This window comes from Coenobita brevimanus, chromosome 29, assembly GCF_032717465.1.
Source record: "Coenobita brevimanus isolate Jiangsu-jjx chromosome 29, ASM3271746v2, whole genome shotgun sequence".
Taxonomy (NCBI): Eukaryota; Metazoa; Arthropoda; class Malacostraca; order Decapoda; family Coenobitidae; genus Coenobita; species Coenobita brevimanus.
The window spans coordinates 37,724,549-37,747,706 of record NC_136982.1 but is presented as its reverse complement, the minus strand read 5'-3'; the positions used below and the strand labels follow the sequence as shown (position 1 = coordinate 37,747,706).

The following is a 23,158-nucleotide window of genomic DNA, read 5'->3' as shown; positions in this document are numbered from 1 at the left end:
TGAGTAACATACTGCAAACCGTGCTTTTAAAAAGTTTACCTTTTTAACCTCTGAAGACCTGTGCCCACCGAATGACTTATGGAATGTCACATAAAGTCGTCTTCTATGGCTGTCGATGGTACAGAGGTTACCAAAAACTGGCGGTAGGTAGTACCGCCTCGTTTATGATGTATATGGGACCTGGCCAATGGGAACTAAGAGATCAGGTGGTGGGAGGCATGATCTGGCCCCCTCCCCCAGTGTGGGGACCCCTTCCTCCCCAGGCCATCTCTCCACTTCCCTTTGCCCAATTTGACCCTGCATTCTGTGTCCCCTCCCACCCAAGCTACCCCCATACCCCCTCTAGACCATATTGAGTGTGTGTGGCAAACATATTCCCTCCCTTTCCCCCCCTCCTGATGCCCCCTGACACTCCCTCCACCTCCTTATTCCCCTTTATTTCTCAGGGACGTTCCATTCTCGCTCATAGTGAGGAGTTACTTTTTTTTTCTTTTTTTAACAGTCAATTGTGCAGTAACCATTAGATATACGAGAGTGAAATATACATTTTCTGGTGTGTAAAATCAAGCACTCCAAATCAGTATGACCAAAATTTACTTTGATGCAATTTTTTTTTTTCTCTTTCTATGCACGAGTGGTAACAGTTTTTATTTTTGATGTTCTCTGACGGTCGTTATTGTGGTAACCACAAGGCATATGAGAGTGAAACATACATTTTCAGGTGTGTATACTCTACAGGAGTAGACTGTAGCACCAGTCAAGCAGGGCAGTACTCCCAAGGTGGATGGAAAGCTGGTGACAGGGAGAGCTGGAGCTCCAGTTTCATCAGCTCTTGAGACTAGGTCCTGACCATCCCCCTTTGCTGAACTTTTTCAGTGTCTCAGTAACACAGAGAGTAGGCCAGCATGCTCTCCAATACAAGTTTCTCTAGCTATCAGCACCAAACTACATGCACAGTATATACCACACTTCCTTTTCCAAAATTAAAAATAATCATAGCAGCAAAACACGTGGGCTCGTAGTTCCCAGGGGGGGGAGACCATAAATGCCCCCACCTTCCGCCCCTCTCCCGGTGACGCCTCGAGCTGCCTGGAACCACTGTCTGACTCTCTTCTTCTTCATTTCTGCAACATTCACGGTCTTTCCTCTAACTTTCGCTCTGTTGAGCACCACCTTTCTTTCTCTAAACCTCACCTTTTTTTTCTGACTGAGACTCAGCTGTCTGAGGCAACTGACAGCAGACCCTTTTCTGTATCCTCCTACTTTCACTATACTCAATTCAAAGCCAAAGGTGGCTGTTGTGTATATATATACGCAACAACTTATCTTGCTCTCGTGTTCCTGAACTCGATTCTTCTGAATTCTCTACACTTTGGCTTTGGCTTTCCTGTCATTCTCTGACCAAATATATCTGCGCTGTTTACTTATTTCCTAATTCTACTGACTATCAAAAATTCTTTGACTATCTTACTTCTACAGTGGAATGCAATCCCTCCATTTCTCCTTTCTCTGAAATCTCCATTCTAGGAGATTTCAATGTTCACCACCACCTTTGGCTCTCCTCTCCTTTCACTGATCCATCTGGTGAACAAGCCTACACCTTTTCTATCCTTAATGACCTAGAGCAGCTTGTACAACACCCTACCCATATCACTGACTGCCTTGGAGAGAGCTCCAGCATACTTGACCTCTTCCCTACAACCAGTCTTTCTGCTTACACTGTTAATCTTTTCTCTCCATTGGGCTCCTCCGATCACAACCTTATCACCTTAACCTGTCTTATCGCTCTGGTATGGCCTGTGGACCCTCCAAAGAAACGTCATCTGTGGCACTTTGGAGCTGTGGATTTGGAGGCCCTCAGGCAGTACTACTTTGATTTTCCCTGGAATAATTATTGCTTCCATGGTGGGGAGCCATCTGAGTGTGCCTTGCGCATTACGGAGGTTATTTTCTCGGGCATGGAATTATACATTCCTTTTTCATATCTTTTGACTAATGCAAGAAAACCTTGGTTTAATCACGCATGTTCTAATGCTGTCCGCAACAAGGAGAGGGCCTATAAAAGGTACCAGAGCCAACCCACCCCTGAATCACATCTTTTATACTTTTCTGCCCAGAATCATGCTAAGTCTGTTCTTTGCTCTGCTAAAAATAATTTCATCTGTACTAAATGCTCTCAACTCTCCAACTCAAATTCTTCCCACTCCTTCTGGCACACTGCCAAAAACCTTTCTAACAACTTTACCTCATCATCCTTCCCTCCTCTTTTCTACTCTGATGGCTCTGTAGCTATTTCTTCTACTGATAAAGCAGATCTCTTCACCCAGACTTTCTCCTCCAATTCTACTTTAAACGATTCTGGTGCTGTTCCTCCATCACTTCCCCCTTCTGACTTCCTCATGGCTGATATTAAAATTTCTTCAGCTGATTTATTTTCTGCCATCACTAATAAGGCATATGGGCCTGATGGAGTCCCTCCTGTTGTTCTCAAGAACTGTGCTTCTGTGCTTACGCCCTGCCTAGGTAAACTATTTCGCCTTTGTCCATCAACTTGTACCTTTCCTTCTTGCTGGAAGTTTGCTCTCATTCAGCCTGTCCCAAAGAAGGGTGACCATTCCCAACCCTCTAACTATCGTCCAATTGCTTTAACATCTTGTATCTCAAAAGTTTTCGAGTCAGTTCTTAATAGAAAAATTTTAAAGCATCTTTCCTATCACAACCTTCTTTCTGATCGTCAGTATGGGTTCTGTCAGGGACGCTCCACTGGTGATCTTCTCACCTACCTTTCAGACTCCTGGTCATCCTCCTTTCGGGACTTTGGCGAAAGCTTTGCCATTGCACTTGACATCTCAAAGGCTCTCGATTGAGTCTGGCATAAATCTTTAATTTCCAAACTGCCCTCTTACGGTTTCTATCCTTCTATCTGTGCTTCATCGATAGCTCCTTTCTGGTTGTTCTGTAGCTGCTGTTGTAGACGGCCATCGTTCGTCTCCTAGATCTGTTAACAGTGGTGTTCCTCAGGGCTCTGTCCTATCACCGACTCTCTTTTATTCATCAGTGACCTTCTGTGCTATACATCTAACCCTATCCACTCATACACTGATGACTCCACCCTTCACCTTTCCATTCGGTTCCCTCAACGTCCATCTCAGCAGTTACTTCAGCAAACAAGGGATGAGGCTATGGTACACCTAATGTCTGACTTAGCTCATATCTCTGACTGGGGTAAAAATAATCTGGTTGTTTTTAATGCATCAAAGACTCGGTTCTTACACCTATCAGCCCGACAAAATCTTCCACAAGTATACCCACTAATGTTTAATAATATTCAGCTTAATCCTGCATCATCCTTGAACATGCATGGGGTTTCATTAACTCGGGACTTATCTTGGAAAGATCATATTACAGCTCTTGTAAAATCTGCTTCCAAGAGATTAGGTGTGCTAAGCCGACTCTGTTCCTTCTGTACCCCTGCGCAATTGTTGACTCTATACAGGGATTTTATCCGCCCCTGTGTGGAGTACAACTCTCACGTGTGGGGAGGCTGCCCACATACAGCTCTTCTCAACAGGGTGGAGTCAAAGGCTTTTCGTCTCATTAACTCCCCTCCTCTTACTGACTCCCTTCAACCTCTTTCTCTTCGCTGCACTCTTCCATCTTTATCTCTATTCTGTTGCTGCATCAGTGGTCACTGCTTCTCTGAACTGTCTGCATGCATTCCTCCACCTCTACGACGGGCGCATAGCACCTGTCTAGCAGCAAACTCTCATTCCTTTTCTGTCCAACTCTCTAATGCAAGAGTTAACCGTTACTCCCAGTCCTTCATTTATGCAACAGGTCAACTCTGGAACTTTCTCCCTCTGTCTGTATTTCCTACTTCCTATGGTCTCCAGTCTTTCAAACGCAGTGTGTCCAGGCATCTCGAAATGATCGGATCTTGAATTTGGCTCTTTCTTGTATATTGTTTTTCTCTTGGAGGGAACAGTTTTGCGGGCTCATGGTCTTTGGTTCCTTCTTCCTTACAAAAAACCTGTAAGGAAAAATTGTGCCTTGGTGAAAGTTAAAAAATCTGACCCTTTTTAATGTTCTGGGGATAGGGGGGCTGGGAGATATGCGGTCATTAGGAGTTAATCTGAAAAATTTCCCCTTAAAACATGAGTCAGAGATTCACCAGTGGTCCAAATCATTTGCAGTAATTCCATTCAGTATACACAATGGAAATTCACAAATCATCCCTTCCTTTTGTTGACATTGTTTTTTTTTCTCTCTCTCTCTCTCCCCTCAGGTTTCACAACTCAGCCAATGAACCATGCTTGGAACATGCGGTGGTGCCATGTCTGCGTGATGATGTGCAACTTAGTGTTGACATCTACCGCAATAAGCTGTATGAGCTCATAGCCTCTCGCAAAACTCGTTTAAAAACATCAGCTGGCACTTCTAATATCAATACAAAAGGGACCACCCTTCCAGCAAGCCATCCAAGAGAACATAGTAACTCTCAATCCAAACACAGTAACCAAAATATTCTGTCTAATTCACATAATGTTAGCCCTGCCAGAGGTGCAGGGGGGGGGACATCCCAAATACTACAGACCGGTCAGCCAATCAAAGTAAAAGTTGTGGCAAGAAAGCTAGACAGACAGACAGTCCCAAGAGCAGAGGAATTCTGCATGCGTCAGTCATCCAAGGACAGTGACAAGTCCTCCGCCAAATCGTCCAGCAGCTCCAGTCCGGCAAGCAATGGTCGGCGAAAATCCTTGTCCCCAGTAGCCACGCAGCAGCAACAGCAGCAGCAGGAGAAGCGGGGTAAGAAGAGCATCCACGTATTAAACCATGCTAGTCAGTCTGTAGTAAACACAGATTCAGTTAGCAGATTTAAATTAGTTCCCTTTTTTATAAACTTTGTGTATTTTGCAGTGATATGAACAAATATACATTTTACCCAAAACATAGATAGTCATAGTTCTGAGATAAGATTTTATACAAGACAGTTCTTCATATTGCTGCACTGAAATCTGACACCATAATAAAGTACGGTAGTATTTCATGTCAGCATACATAACCTTTGCATAGTGATAATTTCTAGACCTGCATCTACAGGTATGGGAAGAAGTTTTATATACATAATTGATCGTAATTGCATGGTATCCTACAGAATACTGTACCTTTCCAAGTACCAGCCCCCCAAGTACTGACTTCTCCTGATAATGAAAAGCAAAATGTTATAGAGCACTCTCCTTAGAGTCAGAAAAATGACAGTAACCAGAGGCAATTTTTAACACATTTAGTTAGATTTTTTTTTTTTTTTTTTTTTTTTTTTTTTTTTTTTTAACTACCATGCTGCCAGATGTTTTGTTAAGCTTATGGGAGATAGCTCATGTGGAAATGTTAGTAGTTACTTGCATTAACAATTTCACTAGGAAGATCTCAGCTGAACAAAATTGTTTTGCAGTCATCATCCATCCATCTAGTCCTTTGATGCCTGCCCCATCAGAAGCATAGGTTCCTGGGGCTTGACTGGTAGCAAGAATAAATGCTTAGATGATGTCAGTGCACTGTGGGGATTTAGTTGCTTTAATCTTAAATGTCGGGACCAACTGCCTAGCCCCAGGCTCCTACACTTCTCATGAGGCAATGGAGGATTGGATGATGGATGGATGGATGGATGAATTGTATGATGGGTATTGGTATAAAACTCAATGCTTACTATGTATCAGGGATGTCTGTATAGACCCCAGTGAATATCAGAGTACAGAGATAATTACCAAAATTGTGTTATGGATATAAACATATAGATAGTGTCTTGGATGACATGGTAGATTGCAGTGAATGACAGTTTATAGAATGAGGTTTGCTACATGGGGGATATGATCAGTGTTGGTGAGGGTGCAGAAACTAGCTCAACCAACTGAGAATGAAGGAACTCTCTTCACACATGAAATAGATAATGCTTCAAGTGTATGTAGTGTAATGCTGTTTGATAGTGAAACATGGGCAGTGAAGGTGGAAAATGTTTACAGAAGTAAGTGTAATGAAACAAGAATGATGAGGTGGATGTGTATGTCACAGTGAATTTGGCGCATATGTGCATAGATTGAAGAGGACATGCATTGAGGTTTTGATGAGGTTACGCTTTTTGTATGTAGAGGGTTGTATGTGAAAATAACGGGGTGAAGCACTGGAAAGACCTGAACATGGAAACAACAGCCCTTGATGGCAGATTAAGGTAAACATGGGATGAGGTCCCAAGAAGGATCCTCAAGGCAAGAGAACTTGACTGAATGCCACAGGAAACCAAGCATCTTGGAAAACAGCCATCAGGTGAGGGAAACTGACCCATGCAAGCAAGGAGAAATTCCTTTAAAAAAATATATGTATGATATTGGTTGGGAAAACTGTCATTGTGGCATATTAGTATTGATTTAAATTGTTGGTGAAAATAGGGATGTTTCTTTGAAAAAGTACAGCATTTCACTGATATGATACTAACAAGCACAGAAATGTTAAGTGTTAGTTGCATGTTCGTTCAGTATTGTATTACCTAAAGTCAAAATATTAATTACCGTATTTTGCGGCGTATAAGACACATTTTGTTGTCTCATATGTACTTTGAAATATCCCCATGCATCCTGGAGGCCAGACTAGACAGGTTAACTTAGCTCCAATTAGAAGAAACTCTAATACAGATGATCATCTCATTGCTTGGTAATCACAGGTATATACTAGATTACAAAGACTGTTGATATATTGTAATAAAATTACATGCAGTTGTGTATACTGTATCCTCAGCAGGTTTTAGAAACATCCAAGTTCGAGAACACAAAACACTTGGAATTTGATCCCAGTACAACTGGCCATGTGATGGTCTAGGAGTTTAGCAGTTTAGCACCTAGCATTCACTCGAGCAAGCTAACATGATCACTGATGAACTGCCTGCTAACCCTCTGAAAGGCAGTCATGATCGCTTCACTTGCCATCCACTCATTAACTAGGAAGGCAGTCATGTTGGAGAGATTGAAGAGATGTTGGCTAGCAAGAATGCTGAGTCATTATAACAGACGTCTGTCTCATGTGGAAATTCAACCCTTGTTAGGCTGGCTTCTCTTAGTGATATTTTGTTTCATTCGAGACAAGAGGATCATAGAAGGCAACAATCTTTTATATTACTGGTAGTGAAATACAGGAAAAACAGTTGCAACATTAAACAATACTCCCTGAAATTACAGTTACCCTGTATTTTTTAGCCATTACTAGAATACTTTAGCAGTGTCTAAGCCACTCAGATCTAAGCCAATTACCTTACTGTTATGAAAATAGGATTAAATATACTAAGTAACATTATTAACCCTATCAGGTTTCTGGGCCAGACAGATTACGTCTGTGCTAGGGTCAGCCACTCACGCTGACCCACATCTTCGCGGCCTGATATTTTATTGTGATCGCTCTGTGTATATACACTTTTCATGATAGAATGTTGGTTTTAGTGTCATTTTAAAGCTGAATAGTTGTACTTTATCGTTGTATGTTAAAAGAAGGAGAACAAAGAAAATAAAATGTCAAAATGACGAGTTGAATTTAGGCGAAAAGCAAAAATTTCATACCTTGCCGTAGAAAAATATTTGGCAAAGAATAACGAGTAAAGATATGTAAATTTGGTTTAAACCATGGAAAAATACAATCAGTTACTTTTACAGTGATATATTGATTATGGTAATTTTTGCATTTCATTGTACAGTAAAGCAAAAGGAAAGAGATGCACAATTTTATTTTAGCCTCGGCCGCATATTCGCTTCACGATGTTTTTCTTTTATTGGTCAGTGTAAATACACATTTTATGGTAGGATGCTGGTTGTGGTGGTATTTTGAAGCTGAAGAGTTGTACTTTATCGTAGTAGGAAAACAAAGAAAATACAGTAGAAAGTCAAAGTGACGAGTTGAAGTTAGGCAAAAACCAAAAATTTTATGCCTTGCTGTAGAAAAATATTCACCAAGAACAAAGTTATAAAGAAGCAAAGCCATGAGTCAGACCAGCTGTGCAGTACCACCACGCATAGCGCAAATAATCTCTGACATTGTGCTTGAGCCTCTTTGTTATGATGTGTAAACATGAATTATGGTGAATGTTTTACAAAAGTTTCTGAAAATGACGATTAAAAGCGTCATCAGATTCTCAGAGGTTGGATTTGAAATGACGATGGAAATTGTCATCGGAATCTCAAAGGGTTAATACAATATTTGACAGTAACACTGCTTGACAGGCATTCATAGCAGGCTAGCAGCACTCGCCATTTCACAGCATACGAAGCAATGAGAGTGAGCTGTTCCGTTCATCACAGCTTCACTACTGCCCAAGTAGAGCAATCATGATCGGCAGTGTTGAATACATGAATGCAGCCCAGTACATGTGTGTTTGGGTATGTGTGTGGTGTGGGTGTAGTTAAGGAGGGAGGAGTGGGAAAAGTCCAGGTAGGGGCTCAGTGATAAACCTCGTATCATTATCCCTTCATCCCAGTACCGTAATGATTTTGTAGGGAAATTTAACCCCTACGTGGCGGGAAAAATGGGTGGCTGGGGACCATTTGGGTGATGGGAGGAGCCATTAATGTATTCCTGACATCATTTGAACCAGCTTGCATTTGATCTTATCACCATCACCGCACATGAGTGTGAGTTGTTCTGTCGAGCACCTTTTCCAGATGTAGAACGATGTCTTCAGGTTCCTCCTCATCCAATTCCGTCCCTGCCACCCGCAGCCCCTTGCATCATCCACCCCTGCCATGTCTTTATCCAAGGATACTAGGAAAGGGCTCAGTGATAGTGTCATAGGCAGGCCTTGGATGCAACTATGTTAGGTTTATCTGTTAATGGAGAAGTTATCACATTGAGAGCAAAGCCAAAGTCAGGGCCACGCGCACACAGACAAATACATCCTGCCTCAAGCGTCGAAAGTTACTCATCTTCACCACGTCCTTACTCATCGATGCGACCCCCTGCAGACCTAGGAATGCTTTCATTCGCAAGACGAAGAGTTGATGAGTAATAGGGTCATTAATTTGTTTCCCTAACTGCAATACTTTTCCAGATATGAAGGTTTGAAAACAGGCTGTTTTAGGAAAAATGCCTATAGTGAAAGCGTGCCTGCTTCAGAACAATGCCAGCACGTAGGGGTTAATCTTGCTTGCCAGACAGTTTGATTCGCTTCAGGAAACATCTTGTACTGAAGGGGTTCATGTTGATTGAATCAAATGCCCCAAGTCTGAAAAGTTTCGCAATAAAAACATTTGCATTGGCAATAATAAGAGAATAATTGCAGTTTGTTGGTTAGCCCATGCTTGGCAGCTTCTTTGACTAAACTGTTTGAATAAAACAGGATAAAAAAGAGGAAGGCTCTCCCTCACTCACCTAACCTTTCGACTGAAACTGGCTGAAAATGTTTGAGGGAATGATGTAGGATTTTGACAGAACATTTAATGAGAAGGATTGTGTGTGTAGGGGATTCGGGTGGTAGAATGAATGTCAGTCTGTCCTAGTATCTATCCAGTGGTAGAATGAATGTTAGTCTGTCTTAGTACCTATCCAGTGGTAGAATGAATGTCAGTCTGTCTTGGTACCTATCCATCATTAACTTTAATTATTTAGCTCTCTATCTGGTATGCACCTAGGCATTTCCAGTGGAAAATTCTATCTATCTATCTATCTATTGCCAGACGCCTCAATCCCGTTTGGGGTGGCCACAAACAAATCGCCTCCAAGTCACCCTGTCCCCCCCATTTCACTGCCCTGCTCCCAACTCACACCCCCCTCTCTCATATACCTCTCCACCCCATCCCTCCATCTCATCCTCAGCCTCCCCCTCCCTCTTTCCCCCTCCACCTCACTCATATACACTCTCTTCGTCAGTCTTTCACCCTCCATCCTCTCCACATGGCCAAACCACCTCAGTGTATTCCTCATAACGCTTCCTATCACATCCACATCAACACCACAACGCTCCTTTATATCCTCATTCGTCAGCCTGTCTCTCCATGTGACTCCACAGGCTCCTCTTAAATAACTCATTTCCACTGCTCTCACTCTTGACTTGTGTCCTTCCAACATTGTCCAAGCTTCACTTCCGTACGTTAGAGTTGGTATCACAATACAGTAATCCCGCATTTTTTGCGGATTTTTTGTCTACGGTTTTGCCCTCTCGCAGATTTTCTTAGCATTAATAAATTCAACAAAAATATCCTTGAATATACAGAAAAAAAAAAAAATTGAAATTCCCGCAGCTTCCAATTGTAGCGCGGTAAACTCACGCCACCCTCTGTCCCTTTCCCGTGGCCCCTCTGCCAGTGTTAGCATATCTAGCATAATTTTATTCTTTTAGCATAATTTTGATCAAATTTTCGAGTCTGGAATATTTTTTAGCATATTAGAAGTTTTAGAATCATTCTAGCATAATTTAGAATGGAATGGAATATTTTTAGAATAATTTTATAAAAGCTACAAATCAGAGAGAGAGAGAGAGAGAGAGAGAGAGATGAATAAGGTAAGAAGATGTTTGAATAGTTGGTTACTTTCAGTTTGGACTTGGTTGGGTTGGATTAGGTTAGGTTAGGTTAGGTTGGATTAGGTTAGGTTAGGTTTTAGGTTAGGTTCGGTTTGGTTCAGTTAGGTTAGGATAAGTTTGAGCTTTGTACTTTACCCATGAAACCTAGGTTTTTCCGATGGATTTTGGTATGATTCATTCGATTTTCAGCTTCATTTCAGTCGGAAATGACCATTTTCTGTGTTTCCCCCCCTCCCTATAACCCCCGATTCCCCAAAGATCCCTCATTATTTCAGGGGATGGGGGGGGGGTCATATCTCAAAATCTGGTTATTTCCGACGGAAATGATGCTCAAAATCGAACGAATCACATCAAAATCCATCAGAAAAACGTAAGTTTCGTGGGAAAAAGCAGTATGGGTAGATACCGATATTTATCCTCTTACTGTATGTAGGTTCATTTTAATATTTTCATAGTAAACAATATATAATTAATATGTTGCACGAATATGTATAGAATTTTATCATTTAGCTTCAAGTTAGCATAATTCATTTTTTACTTGGAACAAATATGCTCAATCTAGCATAATTTTTTCATTGCCCTATCATAATTTCGTTGTTTGGATATGGCAACACTGCTCTCTGCCTCGCATTCTTCAGTCCACGCCTGACTGCCTTAAGTGGATGTTGTGGATGTAACCACACTATGATATGAGCCTCTTGCCTCCCACTTGCTTTCCACATGGCCCCAGGACGTAAGCCAGCCTCACCAAAGGCTAATAATACAATTAGTAAGAACTCCAAAGTGACAAAACGATCAAGTTATGACCTTAGCAGAGAAAATTGTGTTACTGGACAAGCTAAGAAACAACCGTGCGAGTGTTTGCTATCACCAGTTAATGCATCTTTTTATTTTGTACTGTTTTGTTAATAAATGTGTAGATAATTGTGTATTACAGTACGGTGTTTACGTTTTTCCTTCATAATGGAGTATGTGCTTTCAATCTTGTAAGAAGGTATTTCGGGATGAGTATGGAGGTTTCGGGACAATTCGCAGTCACAACAAACACAAAACAATTCGCCTTCATTAATGAAGATAGCTATGGGTGACGCTAGAATATAATTCAAAGGCGACTACAGCGAGGAAGAAACAAGTTAATTATTGACTAAAGGAGCAACTAATGAATAATATCCAGAACCTACGCTACTGAACATAGACTTTGCTGGATCCCCCTGAAATATAGTTATTAAAGTATTGATTAATTAATAATAAGTATATTGATGAAAGTATTGATTAGTATATTTATAGAATGGCGGGGAATCGTCCAGGGTGCGAATTGTTCTGAAGGGGAATCGTCCATGTTTTGATGGGGAATTGTCTGACGGCGAATTGTCTAGCAATCAGTATGGACATGGACTGTGTGATGGGCAGCATGGTGGACACAAGTGCAAGTTTTCAATTGTTAATAGAGTATTCGCGGAATTGACTTTTCGCGGGGGTTACAAGAACGTAACTACCGCGAAATATGCGGGATTACTGTACTGTCATGTAGTAACTTTTTCACTTCCATGCTCACTTCCCTGTTTCTTATCACTGCTTTCAAGGAACCAGCAACCTTTCTTCCCTGCTGTACCCTTTCAAGCACTTCACCCTCCAAACCTCCATCCTTACTCATCACACTACCCAAATACTTAAACGTACTCACATTTTCCAATTCCTCACCATCCAACCTCGCTGTACATTCGCTAACTTCACCTCTCTCAAAGACCATCATTATGTTCTGATATTTGAGAATGAGGCTGCATTTTTCTTGCGCTTTTCTTAGAGCTGTCATGTACCGTGCAATGATAGCTCACTATAATACACTGAGTGAGTGTTGCATGTGGCATGTATGTGTTTGTGTGTGTGTGTGTGTGTGTGTGTGATAACAGCTGGGAGGCAGCAGTGTTACTAAGGATAACAATGGATGTTTTCACTATACTCGATATGTTTTGAGGTGAATGGCTGTTTTTAGTACATCCTGAACAGTTTGTTAATTGCTGACATTGTGAGGCAAACATAGCTGACAGTGAGGGAGTGATATTGAGGAAAGAGGGTAGAGACAGCTGTATACCCTGTTCCCAAACAGCCTCGCTATTGAACATCAGTTGTAAAGCATTGTAATTTGCTTTTTGTTTCATGTGTATATACAAGTACTATGTTTTTATATTCTTGTAGAGGTATTTGAGGTTTGTGAAAGTGCATAATTAGTAATGGCGACAAAGTAATGTTCAAGAGCATTTTTGTATTTTACCTGTTAGCTGAGCAGAAAAGACTTATGCTGTAGTTTTCATTTGGTTTGTTGGCTATAGTAAATTTTTTCAGTTGAGGAAGTGAATGTGTTGTCTGTAGGTAATGAGACATCAAGGGCAAGTTACAGTAATCTCATATTGCACCAAGTCTAGCCTGAATGTGGGAAAATATTGTAACATCAGAGGTGTTGAGTATGAATCTGGTAAGTATGGGGTACGTTTAAGAATTTAGGGTTGATAAAATGCTGTAAATGTTCACTGTACTTGAGTTTTTAAAAATCTTGTTTGCAATTATAATATAAATACAAAGAGCTGATTTGAACTTAAAGTGTATTTCTACTTATAATGGTCTTTATATTCTGTTAAATGAATGAAGGAGCAGATTTTATTGAGTTTTCAATTCATTCAAGAAAAATAACATTTGTCTCTATATACTGATGCATATTAATTATACTTTAATGGAGATGAACATTAATTCTCAAAGTATTGTATGAAAGAAATTGGACAGTTCATAACAGACACTGTCAACATGGCATCGTGAAACAAAGTAACTTTTTGTATATACTGATGCATATTAATTATACTTTAATGGAGATGAACATTAATTCTCAAAGTATTGTATGAAAGAAATTGGACAGTTCATAACAGACACTGTCAACATGGCATCGTGGAACAAAGTAACTTTTTGTATGGAAGGGGCTGTTTGTTTGTTTTTTTCTTGTACTTTTCTTTTACATAAAAATAAAGAAACCAATGACTGATCAACAGTAGTGAATAGAGATTCTGAAATGTCATTGTGTATTTGAGTTAAAACTGCTTATACCAAGCAACCTTTCTACAGTCATGGTTGAGACAAACTTTTTTTTTTTCTCAGAACTGCCCTTCCAGAATTTGGGTGCGTCTCTCACACTGAAGTGTCTTGTATACCGCGAAGTACAGTACTCCTTGTGTTGCAGACTCAAATACCATGGCAGCAGGACAGCGGCACAAAAACTCTGAACCTCACACCATCATGCCAACAGGCGGCCCGGTGGCGCGGTCTGGAGGTGTGACTGTGACTATTGGGGGTGGAGGTGGGGGGGTCGGCACAGGTGAGAAGCGGGGAGGGGCTGGGTTCACGCGATCCGTCTCCCTCACCTTCCCCACCACAGGTACTACCACTAGTCACCACCAAGCCTCACCCACCAAGGTTATCACTAATTGTAACAGTCAAGTGAGTATGTTGTTTTCACCTTGCACCATCCCTCACTGGGTTAGTAATTTGGACAAAACAGTGCCAGAGTGCTATTTTTTGTCAAAAGTGTAAAGATAACTGTGAAGTACCTGTACTATAATTACTGTTAGACCATTTTGTGTATGGAATGTAAGATGAGGTGAAAGGGGAGATTGTCCAGGTGCTTGAGGATGCAAAAGTGGATGTATGTGGAATAACTGAGACAAAATGCTTAGGTGAGACTGTGAGAGAATGGGAGTATGGATGGGGTATATATGTGGGAGTAGGTGAGAATGAGAGGGCAAAAGAAGTTTGTATTGTTGTGTGCAAGAGGTGGAAGGAGAATATAAGAGAGTATGGATCTGTCGGCTCAAGGATTGTGTGGGTATGATTGAAAGTTTGACTACAAATGTGGACGACTGTGTCTGTGTATGCACCAACGCAAGATCTTGCAAGAAGAGCGAAAGAAGAGTTCTGGACAAATGTGGAAGCTTGCATGGAAAAGTTTGAAAGGAGTGAGAGAGTATTTTTGATTGGAAATATGAATGAAAAAGTAGGAAATGTGAAGGGGGGTGGAGTAGTTGGTGAGTGGGGTGTGCCTGCAGAAGTGGATGAGAATGATAGTGCTCCAGTAGACACTGGTACAGGGATGGGGTTGGTGATAGCCGATACCCGCTTTCGATACAAAATGATCTACAGGTATACATGGCGAGTGATAAGGGTGGGTGGTGAACTGAATGAATGGAAGGCAATGATTGGTTGTGTTTGTGTGGATGATAGAATGAGAAGATGTGTAATGGATGCAAGAGCATATAGAGGATGGGGGAGTGGACTTTCTGACCATCACATGGTGGTGGTGAAAGTTCAGGGTTCAAATGGAATGGAGGAATAGAAGACGGGAAGGACAGGAGGAAGTAGTTCATACAAGGAGGGTAGAAAGGTTGCAAGAGGATGTTAAAAAGACAGAATATAAGAAAGAAATGAAGGAGCTACTGGGTAAATGTGATCTGGAGCAGATTTGAGACGTGGAAGGTCTGTGCAAGATATCACAGAAGAAATCTGTGCAGCATATGAGGTGGTGTGTGGGGTGAAAAGAAGACGAAAGGGGGTATAAGGAGCAGCATGGTGGAATGAAGACGTGAGACAGGCTATGGCATAAAAGAAGAAAGCATATAGTGAGTGGATGAGAAACAGAGGCGTGGAGGAAGTTGAGAAACGGAAGAGGGAATATACGTAGAGAGGAAGAGAGAGGTGAAAAGATTAATAAGAGAGAATAAGTAGAGAGTGAATGAGGAATTCGGAAGGAATTTGCATGTGAAGTGGAGGGAATGTAAGAATATGTTCTGGAAAGAAGTACAGAGAGTTAGATAGGGTGATAAAGAAGTAAGTCGGGGCATGAAGGATAAAAATGATAGATTGCTTGTGGAGAAGGGAGAAAAAGTAAGCAGATGGAGAGAACGCTTTAAGGAATCGTTGAAGATAGAGAATGAAAGTAATGCATGTATAAGTGGCTGGGGAATGGCAGGGAGGAGGGAGGTGAGAAGAGAGGAGGAAATCAGTAGGATGGAAGTAGTGGAAATAATAAAGAAAGTCAAAGTGGGGAAAGCCCCAGGAATTGGTGGAATGTGTGGTGAAATACTGAGACATAGGGGGAGATACAGTAGTAGAATGGATATGGAAGATGTGCAGATTGGCCTGGGAAAAAGGTAGAGTCCCGGAGGATTGGAAGGCTTGTATAAGTAATCCCCTGTACAAAGGAAAAGAGGAAAAAGAAGTGTGTGGTAATCATAGAGGCATTTGTCTTCTTAGTGTAATAGGAAAAGTATATGGCAGGATATATATTGTTATTGACAGAGTTAGGGATATAACAGAGGAAATAGTTGGAGAAGATCAGGGAGGTTTTAGGAAGGGTTGTGCAGATCAGATATTCATTCTTAGGTCTTTAGTGGAAAAGTTTCAAGAGAAGGGATAGAAGTTGTGTGTGGCCTTCATGGATTTAGAGAAAGCATATGATAGGGTGGATAGACAAGAAATGTGGAAAGTATTAAGAATATATGAGCAGGGCTAGGGTCAGTTATGAATTGGAATGGATTTTAAAAATGTTAATTGTAAGGAGAGTGGAAAGGTTACAAGAGGATGAGAAAAAGGCAGAGTATAAGAGAGAAGTGGAGGAACGATTGGGCAGATATGAATTGGAGCAGATGGGGGACGTGGAAGATGTGTGCCGGATATTTACAGAAGAAATATGTGCAGCATGTGATGTGGTGTGTGGGATGAAGAGTAGACGGAGGGTCGTGCAAGGAACAACGTGGTGGAATGAAGAGGTGAGACAGGCTGTGGCACAAAAGAAGAAAGCATACAATGAATGGATGAGAAATAGGGGCGTGGAAGAAGTTGAGAGGTGGAAGAGAGAGTTATATGTAGAAAGAAAGAGAGAGGTGAAAAGATTAGTAAGAGAGAGTAAGAAGAGAGCGGATGAGGAATTTGGAAGGAAGGAAGGAATTTGAGTGTAAAGTGGAGGTACTGTAAGAAAATGTTCTGGAAAGAGGTGAAAAGAGTAAGACAGGGTGGAAGTGAAGTTAGCAGGGGAGTGAAAGATAAAAATGGTAGATTACTATTGGAGAAGGGAGAAAAAGTGAGCAGATGGAGAGAACACTTTAAGGAATTGTTGAACATAGAAGGTGGAAGTAATGCTAGTATAAGTGGCTGGGGAATGGCTGGGAGAAGGAGGGAGGTGAGAAGACAGAAAGAAATCAGTAGGATAGAAGTTGTGGAAGCAATGAAGAAAGTTAAATTGGGAAAAGTCCCAGGAATTGATGGAGTGCGTGGTGAAATACTGAAGTATGGGGGAGAGATAGTAGTAGAATAGATGTGGAAAATGTGCAGATTGGCCTGGGAGGAAGGTAGAGTCCCGTAGGATTGGAAGTCATGTATAATTATTCCCTTGTACAAAGGAAAAGGGGAAAAAGAAGTGTATGGTAATCATAGGGGCATCTGTCTTCTTAGTATAATAGGAAAAGTGTATGGTAGGATACTTATTGACAGAGTTAGAGAAAGAACAGAGGAATTAGTTGGAGAAGAACAGGGAGGCTTTAGGAAGGGAAGAGGTTGTGTAGATCAGATATTTATTCTTAGATCTTTAGTGGAAAAGTTTCTAGAGAAGGGAAAGAAGTTGTATGTGGCTTTCATGGATTTGGAGAAAGCATATGACAGGGTGGATAGACAAGGATTGTGGAAAGTATTAAGAATATATGGAGTAGATGGGAAGTTGTTGAATGCTGGCAAGAGTATGTATGATGTTGCTAAGGCCTCAGTGCGTGTGGATGGTGAACTGAGTAAATTTTTCTCTTTGAAGGTTGGGTTGAAACAGGGATGTGTCATGTCTCCATGGTTGTTCAATCTGTACATGGATGGGGTAATAAAAGAGGTACAAGGTAGGGTAGTGGATGTTGGAGTGGCCCTGGTGAGAGAGGGTAGTGTTTGGAAACACCCCGTACTGTTGTTTGCAGATGATACTGTGTTGTTGAGTGAAGACAAAGGAGAGCTGCAAGGCATGGTGCATGAGTATGGGAGAGTGTGTAAGAAACGGAATCTAAAGGTGAATGTAGGGAAGAGTAAAATGATGGTCTTTTAGAGAGGTGAAGTCAGTGAATGTACTGCGAGATTGGATGGTGAGGAATTGGAAAATGTGAGTACGTTTAAGTTCTTGGGTAGTGTGATGAGTAAGGAGGGTGAAGTGCCTGAAAGGGTACAGCAGGGAAGAAAGGTTGCTGGTTCCTTGAAAGCAGTGATATGAAGCAGGGAAGTGAGCATGGAAGTGAAAAAGTTACTACATGACAGTATTGTGATACCTACTCCAACGTATGGTAGTGAAACTTGGACATTGCTGGAAGGACACAAGTCAAGAGTGAGAGCAGTGGAAATGAGTTATTTAAGAGGAGCCTGTGGAGTCGCATGGAGAGACAGGCTGAAAAATGAGGATATAAAGGAGCGTTGTGATGTCGATGTGGATGTGATAGGAAGTGTTAGGAGGAATACACTGAGGTGGTTTGGCCATGTGGAGAGGATGAAGGGTGAAAGACTGACAAAGAGAGTGTATGTGAGTGAGGTGGAGGGGGGAAGAGGGAGGGGGAGGCCGAGGATGAGATGGAGGGATGGGGTGGAGAGGTATATGAGAGAGGGAGTTGAGTTGGGAGCGGGGCAGTGAAATGGCGGGGGACAGAGCGATGTGGAGGTGATTTGTCTGTGGCCACCTCAAACGGGATTGAGGCGTCTGGCAATAGATAGATAGATAGATAGAATTTAGAAAAATATAAAAATAAAATTAATTGAATTAAATTGGAATTGATATGAATTAATGAATGAATTGATAAAATAATACAGTAATCCCTCCACTATCCGATGTAATAGAGCCAAAAGCATGTCTGGAAAGTGGTTCCGTCTGGAAAGTGGACCCCAACCTCCTGAACTTGTACTTATGGACCCTAACCTAGCCTGACTCAGAAAAACACCTATACAGCTCCCTACTGGACATCCATAGCACCTATTTAAACCTATTTAAGACCCTATTCACACCAATAATGGACATAAAGGATGAAATAAATGAAAAGGAACCAAAGAATGTGGAATTAGAAGTGACTGTACCTCAGCCAGGGTACTTACAGCACATCTGTGGCTGCCTTCTCTAAGATTTGGCAGTGGTGAAAATGCTCTTGAAGCATGTACAGTAATCCAGTGTTGTGCTGCACTTAATTCTTTGTACCGTGAGTTATGACTGTTTAACACTGCACATTGTTCTTAACTGCACCACGCCAGTTTCAACCGCCAGTTTCAACCACCAATTTGCACTCCACAGTTAGTCCTTTGCACTGTAAATTCAAATTTCTTAACACTGCACAACACTGTAAATTCCCGTGTGGTCTAGTGGCAAGGTATTGCAGTTTATTCACTATTTATTCACAAAAAATGAGCACATGTTGCGATAAGCATCTACTCTCGATCGAAGGTATGCAGTAACTGTTGATGAAGGGGAAACAGAGTTGCCAGATCGCAATGGCCACATTACCAAACTCCTCAATTTTCATTACTAAATTTAACTTTTCATTACCAAATTCATAAAGTTAGCATTTTATTCTTCACTAATTATATATACAAGTGGAAATACTGTACATGTAATCACTCTCCTTATAATTAACAGCATGTTGATTATTTTCACGCTGTGTAGGCTAGCAGATTAATTAGAGAGCAAACAATCCACCATCTCCATCCTGTGTATCCTCATACATGTGAAAAATCTGTTTGGTAATGCATTATTCTGATTCATTACCAAACGAATTTTTCATTACCAAATTGGCCCACATTTGGTAATGAAAAATACCAAATGGCAACCCTGACAGGGGAGAGGGGAGGAAGGGAGGGGTGAAGGGGCCGTAGTGTAAACAGCTGTTCAGTGCCGTGCGGCAATTTCAAATTATGGGTGGGAAAAAAATTCGGATTTTGGGGGGTATTTTTTTTTCTTTTTTTTGGCCATTTTTGGGTTCCGAAGGTCCAGGCCCACAATATCCGGTAAGTGGGGTGTCCGGAAAGTGGGCGTCCAGATAGTACAGGGATTACTGTATTTTATACTGTAGTATGCAAATTCACTATTGTACAATAATTAACACGTTACCCGTGTTTCGGCAATATGAGTTCTCTCCCAGGCCGCGTTTCACTTTCTCTCCCACCAGTCTGCAAGGAGCCATCACAGCGAGAGGATTTATGTCGCTTTACTGAGTACCAATGAGGGATATGCCTTCATAAAAGTAGTGTGTCACTGGTGGCCCAACACATGGTATCCTGACATTTTCTTCTCATGATGCATGATGCACCACCGGTGTATCACTGAAGTACTGTACTAATTTGGCCCAGATAGCACAGTTTCTGCTCACCCTTACCTGGCACTTCCATTTTCTTTGGTTTGTTACCATCTCATTCTCTGTCGTGAAGTTCCAGGTGGTACTTAGCTATTTAGGTAATTGAAGGAAGTCCAAGCAAAGGTCCAACACTACCTTTTTTATTATTATCTTGTTTCTTGTTCATTTTTCCTCCTTCTAATCTCTTCACCAGCCTTCTAAAGTTTTTTTTTTCATCACTGAAGACAGTGTTTCTTGCAACCAAGCATAATGATAGCTGGGTACGTTGAATGCCGTAATAGTAATCATCAGTATCCAGCCAGGGATAATTACAGGTATTGGTTATAATTAATCATTTATAATTATTAAAAAAAGTTTAATAACCAGAAACATCCAGCACTTATCTTTTTTTGTTGTTTCCTAACAAAGTCTGGGTGGTAACCATATAACCAGAACATACGTGCTCCCTACGTGTCAGCAAGTGGGTCGGTGGAGGGTTAGTTCCCCTCCCCGTAAAACAAATAAAGTCAAATGACCACCCCTTACAGGATTATGGCGTCTGGCAATAGATAGATAGATACTAACAAAGTAAATGTAGAACTGTTAGAAGTAAGAGTGGTAACTCCATTTTTTCTTCCAGTAAAAAATCACAAATATTTACCATTAGTAAATTTACTCTTTGTTTGTTTGTTTTTTCAAGAAAAGTGTATTTGCATCTCATGGCCCTAGTTCTGCAACACGGAGTTGTTTTTCAGTGTTTTTGTGTAATTAATAATGTTGTTTGACATCTAAATGAAATGTAATAGTCACTACTCGAAGTCTGATATGTATTCTCCAACTAAATAGGCATTTCTCTAATCTTATATCATTATCCTATTCAACATGTCTTCTACTGTAGGAGCAGCAACAAAAAATCTGCCCAGTCAATATTTGTGAAGGTGAAATACATGAAAAAGTGAAAACAAATTATTACTCATTATTGCACCATCAGTGTATCAACACGCTAGGAAAGAAGACATCAAATGGTACACCAGTGGCTCAGTTCGCAGGTAACGTGTTAAGTTACAGTATACTCAAATAAATAGGAAAATATACAGTTTGCTATCACAGAAAAAAGTTAAAAGTAATTTGAAACCTCATTTTTATTTCTTTCCGTTAGGTTAATAGTAGTGGGTAGAATAAAATTGATTTTGAATTGAAAACATTTTAATTGAATGAAATATCGACCATAGTGAATTGAACTGAATTGGAATTGAAGATTTTTTAAATGAATGAATTGAAATGAATTGGAATTGATTATTTCAAATTTTATTCTGAACTGGAATTGAACTGAATTGGCAAAAATGAATTGACCCCAGCCCTGATATGGAGTAAATGGAAAGTTGTTGAATGCCGTGAAGAGTATGTATGAATGGGCTAAGGCTGCAGGCTGCAGTGTATGTGGATGGTGAACTGAGTGAATTTATATTTGAATGCTGGATTGAAATGCGATGTGTAATATCCCCATGGTTGTTCAATCTGTATATGGATGGGGTTAGAGGTACAAGGTAGGGCAATGGATGTTGGAATGGCCCTAATGAGAGTGGACAGTGTGTGGAAACTCTCTGTACTGTTATTTGCAGATGATACTGTGTTTTTAAGTGAAGACGAAGGGGAGCGGCAAAGGCTTGGTGAATGAGTTTGGGAAAGTGTGTAAGAAACGGAATCTAAAGGTGAATGTAGGAAAGAGTAATGTTATGGTCTTTGAGAGAAATAAAGTCACTGAATGTACAGTGAGGTTGGATGAAGAGGAAATGGAAAATGTGAGTGGATTTAAGTACTTGGGTAGTGTGATGAGAAAGGATGGAAGTTTAGAGGGTGATGTGCTTGAAAGGGTACAACAAGGAAGAAAAGTTGCTGGTCCTTTGAAGGCAGTGATAAGGAACAAGGAAGTGAGTATGGAAGTAAAAAAAGTCACTCCATGTCATTATTGTGATACCAACCTTAACGTATGTAAGTGAAACTTGGACTTTGTTGGAAGGACATAAGTCAAGAGTGAGAGCAGTGGAAATGAGTTATTTGAGAGGAGCATGTGGAGTTGCATGGAGAGACAGGCTGACAAATAAGGATGTGAAGGAGCACTGTGGTGTGGATGTGGGTGTGATACAAAGTATTAGGAGAAATACACTGAGGTGGTTTGGCCATGTGGAGAGGATGGAGAGCAAGAGACACAAGGAGAATGTATGTGAGTGAGGTGGAGGGGGGAAGAGGGATGGGGAGGCCGAGGATGAGGTGGAGGGATGGAGTGGAGAGTTACATGAAAGAGGGGGGTGTAAGGTGGGAGCAGGGCAGTGAAATGGCATTGGACAGGGAGACATGGAGGCTATTTGTTTGTGGCCACCCCATATGGGATTGAGGCATCAGGCAGTAGATAGATAAACCATTTTGTTGCCGACAGCAAACTTGTGTATATACGAGGTGCTACCCAGTAATTTGAATATTGTGGTAAAATACCTTGCCTCCTTGTTCTTACTGTCACCTTCAAAGTAGTCCCCTTGGGCATGTATACAGTGGTCCCAGTGTTTTTTCCACGAGTCCATGCATCCCTGGAAGGGTTCAGGTGTGATGGTCTTGAGCACCTCCTGTGATTCTGTCTGGATCTCCTCAATCGAGTCAAATCAACATCCTTTCAGTCATAACTTCAGCTTGGGAAACAGGAAAAAGTCGCAGGGGGAAAGGTCAGGCGAATAGGGTGGGTGGGGACTACCATGTTAGTGGAAGCCAGGAACTGTCAGACAACAACTGATGTGTGGGCAGGGGCATTATCATGATGCAGGACCCAGTCCTTGTTCTTCCACTATTTTGGACGTTTGCGGCGGATGTTCTCCCTCAGACGCAGCAAAAGTTCACAGTAAAACTTTCCGCTGACAGATTGACTGGGTGGGCCAAATTCCTTGTGAACAGTCCCTTGGATATCAAAGAAAACGATCAACATCGACTTGACACTGCTGTGAACTTGACGCACTTTTTTTTGTCTTTCCTTGAACTGCTTGTACCAGAAAAAATGTTCTGCTCTGGGACATTACATTGTCAACAAAGGCTTGCTGAAGCAACTGGTGAGTTTCTGCAGCTGTCTTGTTGATCTTGAAGCAGAATTTGATTCAGGTTCTTTGTTCTGTGAGGTCCACCATTGCAAAACTGCCAAACCACCTACACACCACATTACAATTGTAAGCATAGTTCAACAACACGT

General features: G+C 41.2%; 1 protein-coding gene across 1 annotated transcript in view; it reads left to right on the top strand.

Moving 5' to 3' along the window:
- Nucleotides 1-23,158, top strand: part of LOC145395054 (extracellular signal-regulated kinase 2-like) — a 277,915-nt gene that overhangs the window by 246,882 nt on the left and 7,875 nt on the right. Inside the window, exons 7-8 of the mRNA XM_080268806.1 lie at nucleotides 4,286-4,806; nucleotides 13,779-14,035. Of these exons, the coding sequence (XP_080124932.1) occupies nucleotides 4,286-4,806; nucleotides 13,779-14,035 (778 nt within the window). The remainder of the gene's footprint in view (nucleotides 1-4,285; nucleotides 4,807-13,778; nucleotides 14,036-23,158) is intronic.